General features: G+C 39.8%; 1 protein-coding gene across 1 annotated transcript in view; it reads right to left on the minus strand.

Moving 5' to 3' along the window:
• GPR158 (G protein-coupled receptor 158) overlaps positions 1 to 26,735 on the minus strand; it is a 192,432-nt gene that overhangs the window by 14,371 nt on the left and 151,326 nt on the right. Inside the window, exon 7 of the mRNA XM_039548501.1 lies at positions 10,749 to 10,987. Within this exon, the coding sequence (XP_039404435.1) occupies positions 10,749 to 10,987 (239 nt within the window). The remainder of the gene's footprint in view (positions 1 to 10,748; positions 10,988 to 26,735) is intronic.

Genomic DNA, 26,735 nt, shown 5'->3' on the forward strand with positions numbered 1-26,735 from the left:
TGCTTGTGAACCCCACCATTAACAACAGACTAACATATAACATCAGCACTGGATATCTCATTAGAAAAGGTCCTCTAGTTCCTCCACTTTTAGTAGTGCATGACTGCTGTAACTTACCTATAATATATTGTTACACCATTTTGAAACTTCTAATTTTGCTATTAATTTCAGCTAAAATCAGTAGGAGACAAGTCTGGATAAAGTGAATTCAGTTACATAGGTATCTTGTGCTACAACAAAAGTTCAGTTTAAACTCTGAACAACACTTTGCACGTTTCTTAATGAAATATAGATGTTCTAGATCCAAGATCATAATTTTTACTAGAACACCCATAGACCCAGCAGCCTTACCAGTTACATAAACCCAAACATCTGAAGAGGTATAATCCATCCATACTGCTGGTTTTGTGTTCTTCCTCACCAAATCCTAACAATAATAAAGTTTTTGATCTTTTGACTAAGTAATAGTATGATTTGAGGCCTTACTGAGCGTCAAAAGGAAAAAAAGCTTGGTATGAATCTTCTGATACTATGTGTCCCAGTCTGGTTTTGAGCTCAACAAAACCACACATTCAGGTATGTTTTTCCCAAATTCCCTATACACTTGGGCAAACTGGATGCTACTTCCATTTAATTCCTAGAAAATTAGCTATTCTGTAAATGAAGTCTATCATTCTGGTTTCTTAAAACCTCCTGCACAGAATGACTTACTCAGGCATTTTGATCCTGACATCTTTCCTGAACAAGTGGAATACAAATTTGGCTTCAACGAAATAAGAATAAATGGTTTTTTACAAATGTTAGCAGTTTGGGTTTTTTCTTTAGGTCATTGCCTCACATATGCAGAATCACGGCACTGAAACGTATTGCTCTTCAAATTGATGCCATGAAGATTTTTTGCCTTTTCTTTTATACCCCTGTTATACCTTTTTACAACTTCTCTATTCTTAGTGCTTTTTGCCTACATTCTTGGACTTGTTTGTCAAGCTGAGAGACTAAACATTTTAGAAGCTTTGTAGCTAGGGATCAGTGTGCCCCAGACCCCAAGGTCCTCTCCAGAACACATTCTGCAAACTAAGATAGAACCATCCAAGGGAAGGTTCCTTGGGGAGGGGGCTCACTTGAGCCTCTCATTGGGGAATCTTTGATAGATATGCTAATTAGTAAAACCTATAATGTTATACCCGATCATTGGGGAGAGACTCGGCGGGGTGCATTTCCATGCATATGACCTGGACGTGTGCACCCAAGGATCCTTAAAATAAATACCAAGGTAAAATCCCTTTTCCCCTTCTAATCATGCATGACTCTTGATTTTAAGGAAAAGGCATCAAAATGACCGTAATTTATTGCATTAATTGCTCCATAATGATTTAGAAGTCATTGAAAAGCAGAAAATGGTTAGAATTAGGCTGCTAAAGCCAAATCACTGTATCTTACTGTCCTATCTTCCATAGAAACTCTTCATACTAACACAATTCAGCAGGGCTCCTCTAACATGCCAGACAATGCCTATTTCCTCACATTTTGCCTTTCATCCAAATTTCCCCTGCTCCCCAACATGAGAAGCAGAACTGAATAGATGAGCTAATTGTGCAGCAACAGGCACACTCCACAAAACTACCCATGGTCTGTTCTTCTTCCTCTTTCTCAGCTGAAGCAAGAAGAGCCCCAAGTCTCTTTCTGACTTAAAAGATCAGTTACAAGCGCTAACAGAGGCTGAGAGTTTGGAAAGGTCTGGCTTTCAAAGTAATGAAAATACCCATTGTATGGGTAAAATTTCATGTGCTGAAGGTATTCTTACTTGAACTAAAGAGTGAAGGCCAAATTTTGCTTATTTTTAGAAGAAGAAATAAAATTACTGTAATTTTGAAGATTAACAAGAATTAGGTTTTTTGTTTGTTTGTTTTTTGGTTTTTTTGCATACAGAACAAATGAAAATGAAAAAGCCATACTTCCATTAAAAAAACCCCAACCTTTACAACCCAAACATTTCAATTAGCTGGGCCAAGTAGGAAGGTAGGTAGCATTTGATCTCCAGATCTGATTAATTTTGAAAATTTTTCAGTTTCACAATCATAGTTACAAGGAGTTCTTAAGACAAGAGGCAATTACAAAGTATTAATATACTGGAACATAACAGTAGTTTGTACCATCAGTGCATAATGCTTTTAGAAAAGCTTTACATTTAGAACAGAGTTGGCATTCCTGTCTGCAGATAATAATTATAGTGACATCTGGTATGGAACACAAATAGGGAAGAGCTCTTAAAACGTAAGGTAAAATAACAGAGTTCCTTTACTTGCTAAGCCCAACATTACAATAATTTCATTAGCAATGGCAAAACAAAGCAGACTGATAGAAAACCAATTTATTATCTAAACCACTAATTAGACAGCTTAAATGTATCATGTAAAAGCTGTGTTTGAGGGGGGAAGATTAGCTACAGACTATTAGTGCAACTTGCAACAAAACCTGAAGGTGTTATAAAATTTTGCTGTATTGTTTTTCTAAATGGCCTCTTTTCTTTCTCAATATAAAGTAAGGTGACATATTAATGTATTTATTGCTCCAAAGAAAAACAAAGATATAACTAACTAACTAACTAACTAACTAACTAAAAATAGACAGATAATTGAGTACATCTGGCCACCATGCAGCAAGGTTCTAATGTACAACTCAAATCTGATGAGATTTGTTTACGGGACACTAGCAACTGTTTTGGACCAAATATCTTTAATGATCAAAATCTGTGAAATGTGACATGAAATTTCTATTTGGCTTGCTGAATAATTTTCCACTAAAAGTCTGGTGTAGAAGAGTGACTCTCTGACCACTAAAGGAATATCTTAGCATACTGCATAACTGTCAAGAGCAAACTCAAGGCTCAAAACACATGATCTTGCTCCTGTAAGTATGATTTAGCACAAGGCTTATAAATGATCCCATTTTACATATTCAGCACAAAACCAAGAAAACCTTCTTCTCCCCTTCTGAAAAATTATGGAAACTCCTAGGAGAGAGAGCCGTCAACTGTTCTCTAGACAGAAAATGCAGAGTCAAAACAATAAAACATAAAAGCTGTGAAAAAACCTTGCAGTAGCTACTCTATAGTTGTCCAAACCAGGTGTTCAGATTTTGGGAGAAAATCTCTGCTAGATAAGAGGTTATGAAAAGGCACAGTTGCTTTAAAGGCATAAATGGATGCAAATACGAATGGAAGGTAGGAGATGAAAATGTAAAGTGACCTCAATATGCCATGCGCACAAATGAATTAGTCTTTAAATATATCTCTTCTTAGTCACTACCTACTTCTTATCCACAGAACCTTTTATCTGGTCTTTGCATTATCTGATCAACTTGCTTAGTATATTCTTTGGTGCTTAAAAAGCAGCATTCTTCCGTGTCTTCATGATGCTGATTACGTTTTTAGAAAATGAAGCAACTTGGAGCACTTAGCTTGATCATCCAATACACTGGGCCAGACTCACCTGATGCCACGGGCCTGTTACAACGAAGAGTGTGTCATGCCTACTCACTTGAGATCTTTTTAGGCCATTGCTTACATTCTGCATGTTCTGATAATGAAGGACAATGATATATGTTCACAGTTGGAGGTATATATCTGCTTTATAGAAAAGGATGGACTCAGGGTTGTTATTACTGACTTAACCAAACTTCCTCAAAAGATCTGGGTTAATATATTTTCTAGGTTTTGCTAAATGTGCAGTGGTGTGTGTTGCTCTGAGCAGAAGGAAATCCCCAAGTTAATCTATCGCTGCTTTCATTCCTGCTATGCAGATGTCTGTACTTCACCTGACTGCACTGAACTAGAGAGCAAAATATGACAAACTGAGAGCAGTGACCAAAGTTACTGTCCTCTCTTTAGAGATTTGAAGAAGTCATTGAGACTCATATAAGGAAACATGAAAAATCAAGAAATGTGAAAATGCACCTTGGAACATGGCTTTCATACCAACTCTTCTCAGAGGCCTCAGCAAAGTACTTCACCCTTACTTCTACAGCTTTGTTGTCTAAAAGCCACACAGCACTCAAATAAAAATACCACACATGCAGCCCTAACTTGCTCTCTTTTGCATATATCATCTTCAGCTAAATATATAATGTCTTAAGAGACCAGACTCATTTAATGCATGTGACAGAGCATTTCCAGGGATAAATCAAGGCTGCCTAATGAAGAAAGCTCTGCAATTTTTTGCAAATGACATTTAGATGTCTAGTGAATGAGAGGAAAGACTGCAAGAGGGAAAGGTGGTCTAGCACACATGCACAACTGACTTCTAACTCTGCTTGTGCCTCAAGCTCCTATGAATATGAAAAAAGCCCCAACTTCAGGTCCCCATTCAATCCAAACTTTGCAGAGGTGATAATTTTTTGCAGAGGTAGGAGTATTTTTCTTGCTATTTGGGTGCCAAAGATGCATTTCTGCTGAGATTTGCAGCAAAAATAAGCATGCAGGGCTGTATTTGTAGCCAGTGAGACCATACATAATGTTACAAATACATTTGACTAAGCTCTGTAACTGAGCCAAAGGCGGTGCAATATGGACACCCGGATTAAATGGACCATATAACCCTAATCTCACTGTGCCTCAGCTCTGCCTGTGTAAAATGGGGGTAATGCCACCCCCATTGCACAATGATGGTGGAAATAAATTTACCCATATTTGTAAAGAGCTTAAGTCCTAAACTGTGGGTTTCCTTCCTGCCATGGTCAGGAGAGGAAAGTGAATTATTTTAGACTTTCCTGGTTGCTTCTCAGCCCTCCTACCCTGGCAGAAATGCCTTTCTCTACATTCTCTTCTTCATGCCAGCCCCTCGGTGAAGATGGCTGTGGGCTCCCTGGAGCCAGGACACCCATTCCTGTGCTCGCTGGCACTCTGTTGTCCAGAAGCTACTTGCAAAGACAGCCCTGAAAGATTAAAGCCCATTTTCATGATTCTCTATGAAGCTTTATGTCTGACCACACTTACTTGTTTAAAAAGCACCATCATATGCCAAAACCAGGCCACTGATCCCCAGAGATGGTGACATTAAAAAAAGCTGTGACTTGACTACGTTCCCTTGGTGTTCCGAACTCTAGACTGTTTGTAAAATAGTACCATTCCAACAGTTATACCATTATTTCCCCAGGTTTTAAACTCAAATTACTGATTTCCACTGTACTTACATCCATAACACAGCTACGACAACTCATCTATTTCTCGACCACCTCACTATATTTTAAATCCCGTTTACTGAAATAAAGTGAGCTATGGATCTGGAAGCACAGCTCTTCCATCCATTCATTCACTCAGGGTGCCAGCTGGAGCTGAACATGCACCATTTTAAAACTGGAAAAAAACTGTGTCCTCGATTGCTCCTGTGTTGCCAGCCAACGCAATCTCTTTCTGCATTGCTGTGCCCAATCTCCCACCTGGAGAGTTGCACCATGTCATAGGAGAAGCTTTTTTCTTCAACTGAAAGGATTTTCATATATTTCAATGAACTGTGATTACAAGTCTTTAGAGTTATTAGAGTTATTCCTAGCAAATTATAAATTACCAGAGGTTTATCTGTCTCTCCCACCATATCTCAGCATCATTTTAATTAGCTATGCACAGCAATAAAGAGACCTATGTGTGGTAAAGGAATTGACGGTGCCAGATTCAGACTTTTTTGCCTCCCAGAACTTCCATGGCCTGTGGCTGTGAAGGCTGAGAAAGGTGACTGGGGCCCTTGGGCTGGTGGGAGGCATAGCATACTCTGTCCCCCACACCGTCACAAGACCGCCTTGCAGGTCCACTCAAAGTAATTCAAGGGACATGCTGACCATGGTCTGTGGGTCCCATGGCTTCAGGGTGCCCTAGAGATAGCTTTTTCTGGCAATGGAGACATATCCACTGACTTAAGTGCAAGCAACACACCTAGGAGTCTCACTGCAATAAACACATGCCAGTGCTCGGGTCTCTAGGAGCTCCCCTCATTTCTGCACTTCTTTTAGCCCTTGTACTCAAGCATTTTTTAATTCCTCTACTCAGATATGCTGCCCTGCCTCCTGACTTCCATAGTTCATTGTTGTTATTAAAGTCAGCTGGACATTCTTCTTGTCTCCATGTGCCCCATCATCCTCTTCACTTGCTTGTGGATGAAAGAGGGAGAACAGGATCAGCTAAAAACTGGCTAAGTGTGGGGCCTCTTCTCTCACATCTTAAAGAGGATGCAAGCAAATGCCAATGGTGTCAAAAGTACTTGAAGTGCTGGAAAGATTTGGAGCAGTGCCACTAGAGGACTCCAAAAAGAGCAGTGCAAAGACAAAAGGAAGCCAGAGCGCCTTCCAGCCTCTCCCAAACCACAGGTGACTTGCAGAAGCAACTAAATATGGCATTCACCAATACATAAACACGTGGCTCAGACAACACTAACATGGTTTCCTGAACAGAAATATTTTGTAGAAACCATGCCTAAGTAAAGGGTATGGGATTTCACTTATCACGTAGCAGGTAACAAGAAACAGCAATGTTACTACAGGGGGTAATGCAACTCAAATGCTGAACCTGGGGGTTCCAGCAGCACTCCCCATCTTTGGTGCTGTCCCCCATACTCTTCCAGATTTACCTTATCCTAGCGATGAGTGCCATAAACCGCACACAGTGCCGGCGATGCGGACTGTGGAAGGACTGTGAAAGAGGTGTACATGGTGGCAGGAGGAGTGGTTTACGGGCACAAAAGGGACAGAGCTGAAGGTACTTTGTAAAACAGTCTTCTTTTCCTATTTCTGCTGCAAACATTTTATACAGCCCTGGCCTTATCACTTAGAATAAGCTTTTCTCAAGTGATCACTACTTTTACATTATACATTTTTTAAGTATCTAATGTGAGAAATGAAGCCAGATCCACACCAGTGCTGAATTCTAAGCATCTCCTGGTTGTGCTTTCCACAGAGGAGGCTATAAACAGTACTCGGAAAAACCAGTCCCTCAATGTCTCAAGACAGACAGCAAAAATAGATAATTTTGGCTTTAATCTTTGCACATTGATGCTAAGAGGAACATGTTTTAAAAAGCCCATTTGGAAACGAACAGTTCTTTATTCATTGCATGCTCTGAACAACACATCCCAAATATGGCATAGGGCCACATCAAATGGGGATAACAAAAAAGAAATAATAATCACTCATTCATTGAATGCAGCAGAAGGCCTGTAGAAAATTTAATACAGGGCCTCATAAGGATGTATTGCAATGCCCTAGCTCAAAACTGTACAGGCAGTCTTAATGCCAAATTTGTCAGAGCCTGTCCTGACACCTCATGCCCTCTTTAGATACAAAGATTATATATGTTAAATATCAACAAATGAACAGTGGGAGGGAGTTCTTCTGGCAACAGTCCAAAATACTCACTTTGTTCCTTCTCCTGGCTGAGAGCATGCAGTAATCATGAGGAAGCTTCATATTTGAAACAATCCTGATGCCAAGACCCAAAGCATGACCTATGGATGTGTGGCCCATGGCAGCAGCTCAGCGCAGTGGAGTAGCACTGCTCCTTCCAGCCAGAAATCAAACAGATGCAGGGGAAAAACATCTCCCTGTGCTTACTTAATACCTGTCATTCACTTCTGGTCTAAATAAAAACTGAAAAACACACACAGAAGGCAAAGGGGATTTTAAAAAATCTTGCCCTATCTATTCTGGGCAAAACTGGCCCTGCTGAAGTCAGGAACATCTACCTGTCAAGATTTCACCTCTGCTTTTTGTTTGTGTTTGTGCATGTTTATCTCTCTGCCTGCCTTTGTCTCCTCCCTGGGGCTTTGTTCATTAAACTTATTATATTGTCTCTTTTCACAATTTCTGGGAAGCTCTTTTAAATCCTGTGCCACTATCTGTTACGCTTACGGGATGTTTTCCCCTCAGGATAAAGAATAATAGTTTGATTTGCGACACTGCAGGCCCTTAGGTACCAGAAGTTTATCACTTGGAGTTTTTTTCTAAGTCACAATCTGACGGTGACAGGTAGTGGTGTAGAATATATTCAGGCCATAGGAAAAAGGCTTTGTGGGTGAGTGTTTTCAAGGCCTCAGGTCTTTCTCTGCAATCTCAGATTGTCAACCATGCCATGGCTTGTCAATGAGACAGATGCCCCGACTTTGAAAGGGATGCAGAAACTAACACAAAGGAAATAAAAGAATATAGGGAAGTAACAAATAAGCTACCCACAAGTAAACAATCCTAAGGAAAATACACACTAACTTACAAACCCTAAGGAAATAGACACTAACTTACATTATATTATATAGATAAAATAAGATTTACTGAATGCTAATTGTTCTCATCAGCATATCACAGAGTACAGAGGCAATGCTAGAAATGGTGATAACCATTGTGTCTAAGTCCCTCTTCTCTCACAGAGAGCATCCTCTTAAACTTAATGGAAATGTAAATATAAAACATTCACTGCAATAAAAGTCTCCGGAGATAGACTCTAAGTAGTATGATTAGTATGGAAAATGCTTCATAAATCCCAATTCCAATAACCTCTGGTAGCATAAAGGATTCATCTCATTACAACTTTCTAGCAGAGCCTTGTTAATTCTCACTTCACTAATCAGTGACCTTGAAAATTCCCTGTCCACATTTCAGTGAAGTGTTGACAGCCGAGTGAAATAGGGGGGCATTCCAGCAAGGGCTACAAGTGACAGAATATATCGCAAAACACTCACTAGATTTATATAAAATACTGTGCCTGACTAAATGAAATGAAATAACAAGTCTTTTATAAATTACCATCCACCATTTTTATTTTAGCATTTGAAATCAAATAGCAGAATCTATCGATTAATTTATTACATATTATATCTTGCAAGGCTGCTGCCACAGGAATAAAAGGAGTTCTGTGTTAAGGACATCACTTCTGACACATTTCTGAGATGAAGTATCTAATTCTGGGACTAGTTCCTATTGACTGTAAGCTTATCAAGCTGCTATTAGCAATAAAAATCTTGAAGTACACATGCACACACACATACACATATATAAATATATATATAGACCACACATTACTACAGTCTTGTAAGTGCACATCTCCTGGTACCACTAATATGACTGCATAGTTTACTGAAGACTTGCATAATTCTGTTTATGAGGTAGCGTGGGTAAGAAGATAAAGTGACTGAACAAAATAAATTCTGCCTGATTTTTCAGGCTCAAGCGCTCACTTTGCTTCTACTACCCCTGAGTGTATTTTGAAAAACATTAAAAAATCTTCAAAATGTAAGTATACCTTAAAAAAACCAATCCTTACTTTTTTTCAAAACTGTGCAGACAGCAACTGATGTAATTTCTTGCCAAAAGAGACAATTGATCATAATTGGGTATGAAGATCTGAATTGTGAATCACTACACCACCAGAATTACAAAATCCAGAGGCTAAAAACATTTGTTACCATTATGCAAAAACCTCCACTATCAAAATATTAATAAAACTACACTGTCGAATGCACCAAAGTTTTGATCCAAAATGCGTTAGTGCAGATGACATCATCAAGTGTTTCACATTTAATTCTTTTTTGTTAATTTTACAACATCCCTGGCAACACTAGTATTCCACTACTGCAAAGTACACCCTCCAGAGGGACCCAAATCGAGATGCATTTCAAAATGTGCTCCTTTCTACTCCTCTCTGTGTGGTTTACCAGTGAGCACATTGACAGATGGGGTACCCCTGTGCCTGACGGTCTCTGAGATCTTACACAAAGGAGAGAAAAGTGGAGCACAGGGTCACCTTGGAGCCATCAGTGAATCTGGCAGCAGTGTTTTGTCATACGCTGACTTTCTGTACACTACGCTCAGAGAAAACACTTCTGTCCATCTCATCTGCACTCTCATGCAGAGAAGCCATCATTACCTCTCCCTAATCCTCAGTAGCAGAGCTCTGTCAGTGGGATGTCCATGGGAGAAGCAGGGAAAGGGCAGAAAAGTAAGAATTTATTTCCGATTTCAAAACACTGATATATTTGAGACAGTGGGTGGCTGGCCTGGGCTGTACAAGAAACACTGGCTCTAGGTGGAAGCACTGAAGCTGTGAGGCCGTGGGAGAAAGCACATTACACCGTTTAGCTGAACCCTGGCATGGGGAACCCACTGTTTGCTATGGAGTTAAGGAAACAAAAACTAATCTTTTCTCTCCTTTATATGACTTCTGCAGGGTGTCATTTTTTAGTTCCTGCCTTTTCCATGCACATCTAACAAGTACATCAAGCTGGCGCATTTGATGTTCATTTCCTATTCCCTGTACTTTGATTCGAATTTCTGTAAGGTTATGAATGAGCAGTCTTGGAAGTTCTTTCCCTCATCACACAAGACCTCTGCCCAGTTCTGTGGTGTACAATCAAAAAGCCTTCATTAAACTAGCCACAATTTCTCATTTCAATAGTGGAAGAACTGTTGAAGACCTTCAATAGTAGAAGAGCTAGTTCTTCCTTCTGCCTTCAAAGATGAACTGTCTTGAGCACCCATCACTTTGTTACTACAATCCAAGTTACAAACCTTTGAAAGTCATAGAAGTGTCAGCATATTTTGTTTTACTTCTCAGCCCATTTAAAAAACATATATGCCGATATTTTACTTCCATATAAGTTTGCACATGATATTAGGCAGTCTGACAAAACTTTAAGATATTCTAAAAGAAGAAAAATTAAAAGGCAACCAAGCTTTATTTTAGAAATTAAAGATAAGCTAGAAAATTAACATACCAACAGCCATCATGTAATCCCAACGGTCTATGAGGCACATATTGAAGATCAGATGGTCAGATGTTTGCCCTTGACCAATGAGTGGAATGTTTCTCTCCAAATTTTGGGTTATTGCAGAAGTCCAGCCAATGAGAAACCAAAAGACTACCAGAAGAATAACAGACAGCATCCTCATCACTCTCCCACCTGTCATATACGGAATACGCTGAGCCGTTCGGGACAGAAATACCTTCAAAACCCTGAAAAATTCAAACAGTGCAGAATTAAGAAGAGCACTAGCAGTGTCGCAGGAATTAGACTTTCATTTTATTTCAGTATCAGATTATTTTTAAAAAATCAACAGTCTTTCCTCTGACAGTATGTACAAGAGTGAAGTTTGGAACATTATTACTTTCATATTAATCATATTTAAATTGAACTGATTGCTGCCCAGAGAGTGTTATACAGCAATAATAGAAAATATTAGCTATGCTTATGTTAGAGACACACATTTACAGGCTGTGTTGTCAAGCTGTTTTGTACATTTCATCTCCCAGTGGAAGACTTCTGTCTTTAAAAGACAAAAGGTCATTTCCATAAAACAGCAACCATGTATGTGAGATTTTATTGTTTTGATGCTGTCAAAAATGATGCTCACCCCTAATCCTGCTATTTCCAGAGAACAAATTAACACTTCTTAGATATTTTTCCCACTGAGTTTGATGCTGCTGAGACAATAACCTATTCATCATAGAAATCACTGTGGAAGGCACTTTGCTAATTAAATGGGGTTTGATTTGTTTAGAGGAAACAACATGTTTTTTGAGCTAGGACAGAACCATCATAAGAAAAGCCACACCACACGTCAAGCACTTACACCACATAACAGCTACTGAACATGTAACACTCACTTTAAAAATAATTGCACTTATTATTGGGATAAGTTTACTCCCACCAGGAACTGTTCAAGCAAATATCACCTGCATTTTCTATCCATCACCACCTGCTAATGCAGAAAAAGGTCCTCCTGGGAGCATGAGAACAACCAAACTTTGAGGAAATCCCCTTGGGAAGAAGGAGTAGTTTGATTCTTCATGTAGCACAAAATATCTCTCTGTGCTGCCTGTAGCATGGGATCTGCCAGAAGCATCTTCTGGGAGCATTGCAGTGCTCCTGCCTTGGCCCTGTTCAGCTACCAAGGATGAGCACTGAGGAAAGGCTATCACGGAAGTTTTTATGTACCCAGACCTTTAGAAGCAGATCAGCAGAAGTTTAAAGGCTGTTTTAGAGACTGGGGTGAGGAGTCTTTCAAATTGAAGAGGTAAGCTGTTTCAGTGATTTTGTTTTCAAAATCATGGTGGTTCCTGACTCCTGAGCATGAGCATGTCCAATGTTGATATCCGTGAAGGGACAAATTATCACTGAAGTTTCAGGATCTTGATTATTTTTTTCCTAAAGTTGAGTTTTTAAATGCCATTGTCAGCTCTTAAGTTATTTCAGTGTACCAAGCACCACACCACCTCCCAAGACATTGGCCTACAACCAGGCCTGCCTTTTCAGCAATACAAAACCACACTTCAGATTAACATTTATGCTTATATTTGTCTGAGAGAAGGCAGAATCAACTAGTGTTGCCTCTCAAACAACTAATAGAGCAGTGTCTTTAAAGGCAGAAGCACAAAAGCTTTTCTGCATCCATAAAAATGAATCAGCATTTGACTACAAACACAGCCTTCCCAGGTGAAGTCAGAGATCTGAATATGTCCAACATTATTCAGCTGTTTTCCCCCCAACAGTTACTCTACAGGGAGTCACAGTTTTTGATCTTTCCATGTTTGATGGATGTTCTGCTCTCGCTTTACAGATGCTAAGTGCCTTATGTTGGAAACAGACTCCCAAAGACTTCAGCCAGGAGAGACAGAAAGGCAAGGCAGGCCACATCCCTCTGCATTGCTCAGCTACAGCACTACTGTTCCCGGGCAGCACTGGTGAACTCTCATTTTCTAAACAATAAAAATCAGAAAGCAAAGGCTTCCCTTCTCCCTATTCTGAATGCTGGTCAATAGTCAGCTTCTCTGAAGGGAAGAAAAATGTATTCTTTTTGTAAGGAACTGGAAAATTTCACAGCTATAGTTTGTCATTTGAGAAAAAATCTCATAGTACATTCTTATGAATGTTTAATTGTTAGAGAAATACCACAAACCAGCTGAGAACTATTAGAAACTTCTTGTATTTTGGCTCCAAAGTCAATTCTTGATGATTCTATTGAAAGTCAACATGTGAGCCTTTTATGGGCATGATAAGGCAGAACCCATTAGATTTTTTTCCAGTACTAGTTCATTAACAGCTTTCTAAGGGAGAGTTTCTGTGGGCTGCTGTTACATTATTTACCTAAGCACAGTGAAACAAATAATATTTTGCAGTACAGCAGTCAAACCCCCTCCAATGTGGATAAAATCACATTTCTTTTTTTCTCCTCTTTTTCACAAAAATAAGCATCCCCCACCACAACCATTTCTACCTTGGACACATAGGCTTACAAGTAAGCCAGCATTTATGCTTCTTTTTTCAAACATTCTTTTTCTGAAAAGCTGTGAAGTTGGGTTACATTAGTAATGGTGCAAATCTCATTTTCAGAGGTTGTGGTATAAAAGCAGTCAAGCAGAACACAAGCTCCCAAGTTGCAACTCCCTCATCCTCCTGTCACAATGTGAATCCAAAGAATTGCTCACCACCTCAGCACGGACTTACATGCTCGGTCTGCTCTCATCTTCTATGTATTATTGAACATGTATCAAAGCAGAGACAAGTGCCCAAGACTTCCTCTCCCAAGGGCACGCCTTCTCACCAGACTGGAGGGTCATTATCCTTCCTGTACCTCTCACTCATACAATCAAAGTTCACTGTAAAAAAGTTGAATTGTTGCAGTATGAGACCAAACTGCCTCAGCAAACACATAGTGTTTGATTACTGGTACCCTCTATCAGAAAACAGGAGTTCTTGATTCAAATCCTTGTCCTGATTTCTGGACAGACAATGATCAAGCCCCCTTTTTTTACTCAGTTCAATATCTCTATATTGGGTCAAACTAGCTATTGAACAAATGAGAGAGAATTCTTACAGGAAGGCAAGAAATGGGGCTGGTGGGCTGCACTGATACTAGGAAATTAAATATGCCCTGGGTTGTTCCTGGCACGGAAGCCAACTGGCACAGAACAACCAGCATCCATACTATTACCCTCAGCATTACAATTCAGCAGGACAGAGGATGGAGTCCCAGTGCCCAGGAATGTTCTCAGATGCTAGTTAATTTATGAATATAAAAGTAGCTCTAGACTCAAGTTCCCGAGCAAATTAATGTTTAATTATGAGTATCAAGTAAGGCAAACTGGACAGACTCCTCCTCCTGTCCTATCTACATCCAAAATTCCCAGTAGTGCCAGTCAGTGCCCTGGTAGAAGCTCAGGGGTCTGTTTGAGACATATGGTCTCTGGTCTAAAGCAGAAGAGGAAACTTAACCGTTCCTCAGCATCTTCTAGCTATACTCCCACCTAAAGCCACTCAGGATATGCAATCCACTTTCCTGCACTGTTGTTGGATCATCAAACAATCATTTCCAGTGACATGTTATCAGCTCTGTTTACAGGCAGATCAGACAGAACACTGCAATGTGTTTTATCTGCTTTTCTGGAAGACGCAGCTGCCTTCAAGCAAAGCTTTGACTCGCAGGCAGCTACAGGCAGCATTAAAGCTGATATGCAATAGCCATTCTTTTTACAGAGTAAACAGAAGGTGAAGTTCAGGCTGAATGAACTGCCTGGAGATCACCACATGTAACGCCCAACTCTGCTGGCTGCACCGTCAAGTCTGGGGAGAATTAAGCTACATGGTCTGAGGATTTTCTTTGGGGTGCTTGGCTCCATATAAATGGAAAAAAGGAAGGCTTGGTTGCAAACACTGGGAAGCCAAGGGAGGCAATGCTGCAAGTGGATCTGAAGCAGAGGGACAGAGGATGCTAGTTCACAGGACCAGCTGGGATCACCAGCTTGGAAACATTAAGTGAAGCACGTGGCTGCTGCTGTAGTTATATCCTAAGATGCAATGTGTAATCTTAGAAAATAAATAAAACCATATTAAATTTTCATGTCATATCAACAAAATGATGGTCCCCAAACTACCACTGACTGCATAAGCAGAAGAAGCAACAGGTGAAGGATCCTGCTTTGACAGCAATGACCTGGCACAGTTTATTTTTTATTTCTAGCATCTGTCATTTTGCAGCTCGACTGAGTCATTCTGTCAAACTGTTCTGTTCCAGACTGGTGATTTTTATTGTGATACAAAAGCTACATCAGAAAGACAACAGGTCAAGCTCTTCGGAAGTATACTGCCCTCCTACAGTGCAGGGATGATGTCTTATCTACATTTTTTGGACTAACAGTGAACATGCCACTAGTTACTTTGAGTTTGTAAACTGATGTGATTCTACTAACAGTGAAAAGGTACCAGTGGGACATGTATGGCATCATGTCAATACAAAAGATTGCCTACACTTCACACTTGACACACAGACACACACACAGATACTGACTGCAGGTATAATTTCCACATCAGGAAAGATGGCTGAATAAAGAGTATCAACATTTAAGGCCCAAGACCTCAGAAAATATATTTAGATAGACTTATACCATCAGTTACTGGCTTTCACTGGAAAGGATAAATCCCAACTGAGGGAGAGAAATTAACAGCTTTCTAAACAAATCCCCAGCTGAAAGTGTCCAAATTAGTCATTATCTACTTCCCAAGTGATTTCTCAAGACCTCAGCACAGAACAAACTAGAAGCACACCACTGAAGAGAACACTCTTTTGGGATGACATTTTGCTTTATTGTTTCTGACCACACTGAACCTGAGCAAACCTGGACTGAGAGGCATGCCATGTCAACAGCATGACAACAGCATGGCAAGACCTGCATCACATGCATCATGTCCTGTCCAGAGAAAACATACAACAACTAGAAAAAGAAGTTTTGGCAATTATGGGGGCATATGAATACTTCTGAGAGCCCCCATCTTGTGTGTAGCCAGCAAACTTGGCCACATACCACCATCAAAATATCTCAATTCCACCACACTTCTTCACTGTGCAGGTGATCACACACCGGAACATGTTGCCCAGAGAGAGTGTGGAGTCTCCCTCACTGGAGATATCCAAGAACCATCTGGATGCAATCCTGTGCCATGTGCTCTAGGATGGCCCTCCTTGAGCAGGGAGGTTGGACCAGACCCACAGTGGTGCCTTCCAACCTGATCCACCCTGTGATTCTGTGAAGGCCGGTCTGCACACTGAGGCCACTAAGGGTATCATAAGCTTGCTCAATAGTTACAGGGTAAACCATAGGTACCAATAGCACTGGAAACAGGGGGAGGCAGACTGTGCTGCAGGATTGTTTCCTCCATACTGGAAGTGTACCTGACTTCAAATCCTTACCTGGAGCTCTGTGTTTAATAAACAGCAATATTAATATGTGAGGATATCTTGATGGTACAGTAAAAATTCCCAACCAGATAATTTTGTATACTGAGTAATGAGAGAAACAGTGCTGTTTCCAAAACATTTTCTGCAACATTTCTGCTGCAGAAGCACTTTCTGCAACAAATTATATTTACTTTCAAAAATGTTATTTTGAAAATACAGTTTCCTTCACATCTTCCCTAGAGTTTTAAAGTGATTTTCCATTGTGGGAAATTAATGCTATACAAATTTATAATGTAGGGCGAGCATAACAAGCTGTGAAGATGTATTTTACCTCAGTGCCTGGTAAAATCTACCACTAGTAGGCAAAGAGACGTGTCATGACTTAATGCTAACCTACTCCGCACAAGAGTTTCCTAGATTAGTTTTAATTCTACATATATAAAGGTAATCCTACAGTGCTTAAATGAAAGTTCCCTTTCTGGATCAACACTGACATAATTTCCAGGAGTTTAAACAGACTGAGGAAGGTGGGAGGAAAATCACATGCAGTTCAAGGAAAGGCTCTGCGTATTGGGAGACAACAGGACAACAACAGATTTCCCACTGTAATCAGATCCACTCACTCCCATCTGAGCAGCACTGGACTCATATTTTCCTGCATATTTAATAACATGGAAAAAGTCTAAAAATATTGCTTGCTTTGATGAAAATTTATTGATTTGAAGTAGCTTTTGTCTGCCAATCTGTAGGTAAGCCTGGAGTGAGCAAACAACATTATTTCTTTAAACGTAGCCTAGGATTCTGACATTTTTCATGCTATGCATAGGTTTTATTTTCTCCTTTCACCTGCAAGTCTAAATTCCCACCTGAGAAAAGCTCAATTTCCTGGTGGATCATAGAACAAAAAGCTTTCTCTGCCTGGAGCTAGTTCCAAGAACTGCAGCTGGAGTCTTTTGACAGACCAGCTGAGCTTTGCTTTTCCCCAGTGCCTCCTTGCTCCCCAGCTCACTGCCCTGCTGCCTGCATCTGTTCCAGCTGCCTGCCAGCTCCCATTGCAGGAGATAGTGAAGCTTCTACCGGTGTGTGTGTTGCTTTTTGATGTGCTTTTGTTTATATCACCATATCATCCAGGTAGGTCTTATCAGAAATGGTCACTCCTCAACAGGATTTGCCCACCCTGAATGTGTGTTGATGGATGTATTAGGCACTGGGGAGCTCAGAGGTAAAAGTCTCAACAAGGGGACTTGCCATGTCACGTAACTAGGTTTCAAGTGATGCAGACCAAGTCTCCTTATTTATTAAATCCTCATCTGCTTTGTGCTAATTATCTCTTCTAATAAACTACTTACTGCACTAATACCCCCACGAATGCTGCTGGGATTAGCAGAACTACAGAGGGCCAGTGAAACATCTGACACTCCACTGTCAAACTCTGATGAGGCAGAGCTGCTACAGAGCACACTGTAAACCATGAAATAAAAAGCCCATCAGTCTGTCCCCGGACAACTAGCAGTGACATATGACAGAATGGTTAGGTTTGGAAGGGACCTTAACAATTACCTTGTTCCACCCCGGTGACATGGGCAGGGACACCTTCCACTAGACCAGGTTGCTCAAAGCCCCATCCAACCTGGCCTTGAACACTTTAATGTCTCCTGTTTGTCAACTACTTGGTCTTAAGGTTAAATCACACCGAGCTCATGACCACAGAATCTGATGCCTAAAGTTCTGAAAACCCCAGGTCCTTGGGATAAGCACAAAGCCATCTCTTTCCAAGTCCGCTATTGAATGGTCAACACAGCCATTTAAATACTCTCCTCCTAACAAATCTGTTTAAATAACTACATCACTCTCTCAGTGAAAAATGAGGTCAGCTCCTCAGACAATTTTCTCCAAAAGCAAACCAATCTTGTTGAAGTCTTTCCTTCATCCAAATTTGTAGTGACTTTGTGACAAAAACTTTAACTCATAGATCCTCAAGACTCCTGCCACTAGTAGTTTGGTCTAAAGATTATAAATCCTTCAGCCTATATAAGCTCTGGCTAAGTTAATTATTTGCATTTTAAAATTCATCAGGTGGTTATTATCTTTTTTGCAAATCTAAAGCCATTGAGTTCTTTATCCTTACCAAAGACTTTCAGAAAGGCAGTACAAAAGATCTCAAGGTCACTATTTATCAGGAAGCTTACACTGTGAAAACAGATGCAAGAGCTGCCTCCTGGTAATCTTTTCCTACAACAGGTCAAGAACATTTTCAAGGCTTTAATTCCAAAATTTGCTTCACAGACTACTGTGGAGTTGAATATACAAAAGGCAACTCCTGTCGTTAACCTGGCTTACAACATTTTATTTGACAAAGGCTGCTGAGTAAAACCAGCTGGGATGAAAAATTCCCCTCCTTGTTAATGCTGCTCTATCTAACACTGCTCCTCTACCACTGAAAACATTCACAGACAATTTCAACAACCTTTTCAATTTTCAGAGGCATTTTCTACCATCATCAATAAGGTAGCTGGGCAAAACCTTATGCCAAAGCTTGTACTTTTGTTCTTAAAATAGTCATACTACAAACAAGGAAAGTCTTGAAATGGATAAAGCCCAAACCCAAACTCAAGTAAATTTGAGAGCGGCTATTTATATTGATGAAGAAAGATCATGGTGCTAATAACAGCAAGGTCGGGGTTCGTTTCCCTCACAGGCCATTCACTTAAGAGTTGGACTTCATGATCCTTGTGCGTCCCTTCTAGCTCAGAATATTCTGTGATTGTATGATTTTCTTTCCTTTCTTCTCCTCCTTAAGTTCACTGGCAAGCATTGTACTTCTGATCAGAGAATGATAAGCCCCACCTAAAAAAGACAGTACTTTTCCAGCATTTTTAATGTGGCCAGAAAACCAAAATACCTCACTCTTTTTAAGCTAAAGATGGTAAATATTCTGGTCCATTTGCATGATGTGAAAAGCTGCCACTTTATTAAAGATTTAGCAATCCACTGCAGCTGTACTACGTGTTTCACAACTTCTATAAATGCATTCGATTAATTTATTCGGGTACTGCATAAGAAGAATCTAAGGCTTTTCACTGGATCAAAAAATAGTGAATAAAAATTTAGTGGGCTTGAGTGAATTACAATTCACTCTGCTAGCAGTTATTTATTGTGAGGACTGAACTATATATCCATGGCATATTTACAGATCACTATACTTCGTTTTTTGAGAACTGCACTAAACAGTAGTTGGCAGCTGAAGGAAAACAACCATAATTTCACAGATAAATGTTTTCATGTTCACAGATAGATGCCTCATTGTTTTACCCTTTGTATCCTACTTCACTAGTAGTTAATATGATACTGTAACTGTTTGTTTGTGTGTGCTACATTGTGGATTTGAACAAGATAAAAAGCTTTCACTTAAAATATCTCATCCTTTACTTGTTTTTAGTCCTCATTACATAGCGAGTTTCTACACTAAAGCAGAATAAAATGAAATGTGTTGCTATGTGATCTCTTTTGTCTTATTAGCTGTTTTAACAAAATTAAAAACTATTTAATAGTGTTCTTCTAATAATACCATACAACTATGCTACTGAATTTTCTAGAGCAGCATCTGTGATCCTGCAGCTTTCAGGGCAGATGTAGCTCTTCATTTTACCGAGGCTGACAGTTCATGGCTGACATCCCTGGGACCCCATTAATGCACAGACCAGTACAGGTGCTTGCATGTTCTCCACAGCCCCAGCAAGGAAGAGGTTCCCAACTCTGCACTAAAGGAACAAATACATTGATTTACAAGATCTAACCACAGAGTTTGGGTTTGGATTTGTTATCACAGAAGCTTCAGTGACCTAATGATTTTTTTGAAAATTCCACTTGCAGGAGATGAAAAGCAGGAAAATTGATTTCTCCTTGGAAGTCAAATTGTGTTTCCTTTATAAAGTTTCTTGTGATGATGACATTCTCTTGTGGATCTTCAAACTCCATGTGATGTCTGGCAATAGCTATATTTGTAAGACATTAAAGATACAATTTTTTAAGAAACAGTGGGGTCAGTAGACTTCTCTGACAGAAGTGCTATTTCTCTGTCAATCTACGGACTGCTGGGCAAGCTCAGATCTGGGAGACAGCAGCAGGTAACAGTAGGAGACCTAGAATAGATGCAGGAATCTGGAAACAAAATTCCCAAGAAACAGAGAAGACTGTAGAGAACTTGATGTAACTTCAAAATTCACCAAGCCAGACCAAATCAAGACCACCCTGCAAGAGCTTGGCACACGAATCAAGAATTAGGCACAAGCACTGCTGCTTCTGGTCTGATGCATCTCATTGCTTTGAGGTTTTTCCATTAAAAAATAAGTCACCTTGATTTTCTGAGTTTTCTCTTTGTATTTTTGGAGGGGGATCCTGCAGGAGCAGCTGCAAAAAGCTCAAAGGTGTCACTGACTGTGGGTCCAGCTGCATTTTCAGAGGATGCTCAAGAGAAGTATTTCTCAAAATAGACTGGTTTAAGTATACTACATGGAAAAAAATCCAGTAAAAAGGAGTCTAGGAAAAGAACTGTATCTGTGAAGCACTGACTAAAGCACCATACACAAAATCTTTTGGCACTAAAGTATCTCCTCACAGATTTACTTGCAAGCACTTACTTCCTTTTCTGCTGTGCAATGACATTCCTACACCGAACTTTAAAATGGCAATTCATTATTAAAGATGCAGGAAGCAAACATCAGCAGTCGAAGGGACAGGAGCCTGTCCTGTCTTTATACACTGCAACAAGCCACATTTTTACGTCCTTATATCTTTTGGAGTGTGTTTTTGTTCTTTCACTTTGCTTCTGTCAGAGCGTTTCAGTGCTGGCTAAATTGCTTCCATTTTAAATGACCAGAAGCATGTGCATCTTTACATATCCAAATAAAGCCACATTTATGGTAAACGTTTACTTTTTTAACACATCATCCTCCTAATTTTATCACTTCATTGATAATCATAAATACGCATTTCTTTTCAACCATGAGGACGGAGGAGGATACATTGGAAGGTCCAGTCTTTGATGAGTTGTGCTCTCGCTTAGATACATTCATTGCCTTGCCAGCTAATTAAACAGCTCAGATGTAGCAGAAAGAACTTGTCTTGACTTCTTTTCCTTCTTTTAGGTGTGAGAAAGAGTAATAATCACACCCACTGGACACAATCCTTCCCTCAGATCCACAATGCAGATTGCTGTACCTAGCAGAGCTCAGAAGAGGTGCTGGGTTGCCAACACCCTTATTATATGATGCCAACTTGACAGGGGCTAATGAAATGTGGTACAGAAAGACACATAACTGCATTATTTAGTTATAATATTTGTTGCCAGTTTTTTGCCCACTTTAGTAAAACAAATGTTCACCAATTTATAATGAGATTGACAGGCAGCAGTGTTTTGTATAAACCCTACTGCAAAAGAAGCTCTTTATCAGCACTGTGTTCTCCTTCCACTTGTGGAATAAATATTAACTTTATCTCATGGTTGTGCTTGCAGGTATCATGGCTAAGGCCTTCATGTGTAGTTGAAAGGAAAGTTTATTCTTCAGCTTGCCTGCAAAAGATAAGATTCAAACCACTTTTTTAACAGATAAAATCAGGAACATCTCCACCTGTCACAAAAAATAAGTGTCAACGCCAATAGAAATTGAAACCATAAACAACGTTAACTTCATTGAATAAAATTTACATGCTATATTGTTATTATTAAAATATTCCTCTGTAAATGTGCACCTGGAGTAACTTACACTGAATGGAGGGAAACTGCTGGCCAGGGTATTAAAGCTCATCAGGCATCTGGGGAGTTATTACATCTCTGGTTGATTAACTCACAGAATAGCCAAGGTTGGAAGAGAGAAATTGAGAAATTCTCTAATACAACCCTGATCCAAGCCAGATCAATGACAGGAGGTTACTGAGGACCTCGTACAGTTGGGGTTTGAGTTATTAGACTATGTCAAGAACCTCCTGCAGAGGGGAAAGCAAGAGACCAGTTGCTGGCATGGAGGAGCAGTGACCCTCTGTAGAATAGAAAGTCTAATATACAAGTTAAATGGCAAAGGTTCCCATAGAAGCTTCATGTCTTTCACTGCAAGTTCCAGGCTCTCAGGAGATACTTAACACGAAGGAAAATCATCATATAAAAATATGCCTCTAATCTATCAATATAGGGGTGCAGATATGGCTATTAGAGGTTGCAGTACTACTACAGTCTGTTCCTTGCTTTGCTAGTCATCTTATTTTACATTCTCCATTCTCAAACACAACAATTGCAAGGGTTCCAAGCCTTCATTACTTCAAACTCCCGTCTTTTCTTCTAAAGACAGATGATGTAGAGGACAAACAGACATTAATTCATAACCAAGCAGAGTCACATAAGTTCCCTGACAAATCGCCCCAATTACTTGTTTCCTTCACTAGGAACTTTAGGAAAAAAAAAATTCTTCAGTAAAGGTAAGCAGAACAAAATAGAATTTTTTAGGTACTTTAGTATGCCAAACACCTCTCCTGCTGGAAGAACAAGTGCAAGAAAATGAACATTAGTATGTGCAAAACAGTTCCTCAGCTAAAACAAATTCTGGTCAGAACAAAGTTAAATACAGAAGGATTAGAAGAATGCACTTCTTCAGTTTATAATACTATAGTAACAAGACAAATAACTAAAAAATCCAGCAGCCAAAAAGCCCCAGCTGTATAAAACTGACACCTGATAAAATGCATCCCTATGGATTCCTGTGCTCCAATTAGCTTCAGCTTGGCTTGTGCAAGCAGCACAGTACACAGCAATACAAATGAACCCTGTGTTCTGGCATATAAAATAAAATATACAGTTATAAGACATTTAAAGAATAGTAGCCTGGAATCATTGTATAGTGTTAGCAATATCTGATTAAAATTAATTCTTTGATAAGCTTCCATGATCTTATGCCAGGTAAATGCTCAATCGACTATGTTTACTCTCAATACGTGTAAGCATGTGTGGCAATCAGAAAAAAATGCTAATTAGGTTACTAATGAGTACTTCTGAGGAAGCTACAGTTTCTTGGAAACTAGTTTCTGAATGTCTGTCTGAATTTAAATTTTGGGAAAATGATTAAAGTTGCATGTCTCGGTAATTGCTTGCTGGGCAAGAACAATGCCATGCAGCAGCACATTCCGGGGGCTGACTGGCTGGAAAGCAGCTTTGCAGAGGATGACTTGGTGATACTGGTGGACATCAAACTGACCATGAGCCAGCAGTGTTCCCTTGTGCCAGAGAAGACCAACAGCCTTCTGGAACATATCAGGCAGAGCATGTACAGCAAGTTGAGGGGGGTGATCCTGTGCTTTACTCACCATTGGTGAGACCAGAGCTGGAGTGTTCTGTCCAGCTCCAGGCTCCCCAGTACAAGAGAGACACGGACATCATGGAGATAAACCCTGTGAAGGGCCACAAAGATGACTGAAGGACTTGATCACCTTGCAAGGGGAGAGGCTGAGGGCTGGGACTGTTCAGCCTGGAGAAGTGAACGCTCAGGGAGAAACTTACCAATGTATATAAACATCTGATGGGAGGGAGTAAAGATGATTGAGCCAGACTCTTCTGAGTGGTGCCCTATGTCCAGATAAGAGGCAATGGGCACAAACTGAAACCCTGGAAAATCCATTTAAACATAAGAAAAACCTTGGAGACATTCAGAACCTGACTGTACATGGCTCGGAGCACTCTGATCCAGCTGAGCCTGCTCTGAGCAGGCAAGTTGGACTCTATGATCTCCAGAAGTCCTTCCCAACCCCAGATTTTCTGTGACTCTGTAATCTTTGTGCAGTTGATATACAGATGTATAGATGGAAGAAAATATATTTTCTTAGTATGCTTTCTGTAACAAGCTTTTTAATCAGATCTTAAATCTTAAGATTTAATATGCTTTAGAACCGTATTAGTATTAAAAGCAGTTAGCAGTAGAAGCTCTTTTGTGTAACTTGTTCTATGATCTTCTGAGCTTTGACTAAATATTCTACAAGGCATCACAAATTATGCTCTCAGGTGCCCACTAAAGTACACATTTTCACTTTTTTTTCCCTCAAATTTATTACTATACAGTGCCGTCATCCATTCTAATGAAGAGGGCAATGCAATTACTCATAATCCTCAGCACGATTATATACATCACTGCAACATAAAACTTCAATAAATAAGTGAAATGTTCTCTTTATTTGTCATTCTGCAATAAAATACTCAAGTTAAAAAAGTTAACTGCAAGAAATACTAACTCTCATCTTCTATGTTTCATCTCACAAACAGAAGAAGAAATAGCATCATCTGACAAGCTGAATTCCACAAACGGTTGTTTTCTGTTTTGACCATAAAATAATGAAAGAAATTTTAATTTAAATTGCAGTCAAAGGTTTAGTTGTCAAGAAAAACAAGAATAATGTTTCTATTTAATGAGACACAGGAGAGCTAATTTAAATGCCACAATTTTCAGGACAAAAGAGGAACAGTTGATTGCTATGAGATAAATAAAACACTCTTGTATTCTCACTGAAATCAAATGTAAAAGATGTAAGAAATACAGACACAGGCAATCTACCCTCACAGAGCAATGAGACCCTATTGCCAGCAACATGGACTGAACAGAATGGGAGTAAAATGCAATAAGCCTGAAGCTCCATAAAATCTGCAAAGACTAAGGGCAGATCAACCCCATCTTTACTTTGTGGTCACATACACTTTAGAAGTGTTGATAGCCATGATGTTTTTTAAAGAGTAGTTGTTTACAAAGAAATATTGCAATTAGAGAGACATCAAACAGTGCTAAGAAATGCAGTGGCAATGACCTTGCTTCACAAGCAAATAATCCAAGGAAGAAAACAGGGGGGAAAAAAAGGGGAATTAATAAGATTTCTCTTTAATTAATAGTCAGATATTGACTCAAGTTCAGACTTGGTGACATCCATGCAACAAGAGCTAATCACACAAGAAACAGATTTGTACTCTTGAATATAACAGCTTAAATGTGGTGTTTCATGTAGCATGAAGATGAAAATAAATAAGCCTGGTCTAACTGAGCATGCAGACAAAAAGGAGCAGAACACTCACTGTGTTTTCACTGAAAATAGTCTAGATACATAATTTGGTTTCTGTATTCTATCTGATAAGTCTTGCAAATGGCATTGATGACTCTGACTTTTCATGCTAATGATGCATGATGACAGACTTGAGGCTGTCCAGGGCAGGGCGTGCTGCCAGCTCTTCATACATCTGAGCCTGCTAGGGCTGCATCCAGGCTGCAAACCTAGGAAACAGCTAAGCTTCAATGCTCACTGCATTCTGAGAAGACAGCTACAAAACCTGTCTTGTTAGTTTTGATTTCCAATATATTTCAGGGTACTCAATTTTGCTGTTCTCGACAGTCTTGTGTTTATTCCAGAAACTGAGGAGCACACCCAGGAAACCCTATTGGGATTTGGGACAAATAGCATTGTGTGGGTTTGTAGGATGATCTTTGTCAGTGGCTTTACTACAGTCACTATGCTTCTAGTAAATAGGTGCAGAAAACAACTACAAAGTTCACGGACTTGATTTATAAATTCTACCTTTTTTCTTACAAAAAAGCCTCACAGTTGAAGTCTCAAGGGCTTTGGGTTTTTTGTTTTGTTTTTTTGTGTGGTTTTTTTTAGAAGGCTTGTGCACTCTGGCTGGACTGCAGATGTCACAGACAGGACACTCTGTCCACCCTGTGACTCTGTACAAGAAAGTGTTGGTCAGCTGAGGGAACTGCATCTTTAGGAAGGTGTGGCAGCTGGTGGCTGTGCCCCTCCTGTCACACAACACTGGATTGTGCCCACTGAGTAAAGCAGACTTTGGCTCTTCATGAACACTACAGAAGGAAAACAAAACACAGACAAGTCTTAGCTCTCTGTGGTCAATCTACCTTTCTCAGCGCAAGCAGAAGGTTAAAGTGTTTCATGGTGCCTGGGGATAAACCCAGGCAAGCTGTGCATGTGCAACCAGGAGCACTGAGGCATGGGCAGCAGGCATAGACAGTAGCAGCAAGCTATGGAACTGCTGCACTGACATTTCAAAGTGCAGGACCTCCTTCTCAGAAGCGGTATTTCAAACAGACACCCCAAAGAAGGTGAACAAGAGAAGGTGAAAAGAAGGGAAAAAAGAGAGTTTGTAATGTACCTATGACAAAGAATTGGTCTTGTCATTTGAGGCGGAGAAACTGAGCAACAGACCTGGTTGTGGCTGACATTTGCTTGAAAAAAAAATCAGAAGGGAATTACTGGGACCCCAGAATTAGCCCTTTAAAAAGCCATAAGAATTTGTCTAGCAATTAAATTACCTAAACAGAACTTTGGATCAGAAGACCTGTGGGACAAAAGGCATGTGAAAAAATCTACAATAAACACTGCACTGCACCTGATGGTGCTAGACAAGACATCTGTATTCTTCAAATACCAGTTACAGTGTTTGAAGAAAAAGATGCCTTACATGGAGGCATCTATGCCTGTTTGAAGAAGGG

This window comes from Corvus cornix, chromosome 2, assembly GCF_000738735.6.
Source record: "Corvus cornix cornix isolate S_Up_H32 chromosome 2, ASM73873v5, whole genome shotgun sequence".
In the NCBI taxonomy this organism is placed as follows: Eukaryota; Metazoa; Chordata; class Aves; order Passeriformes; family Corvidae; genus Corvus; species Corvus cornix.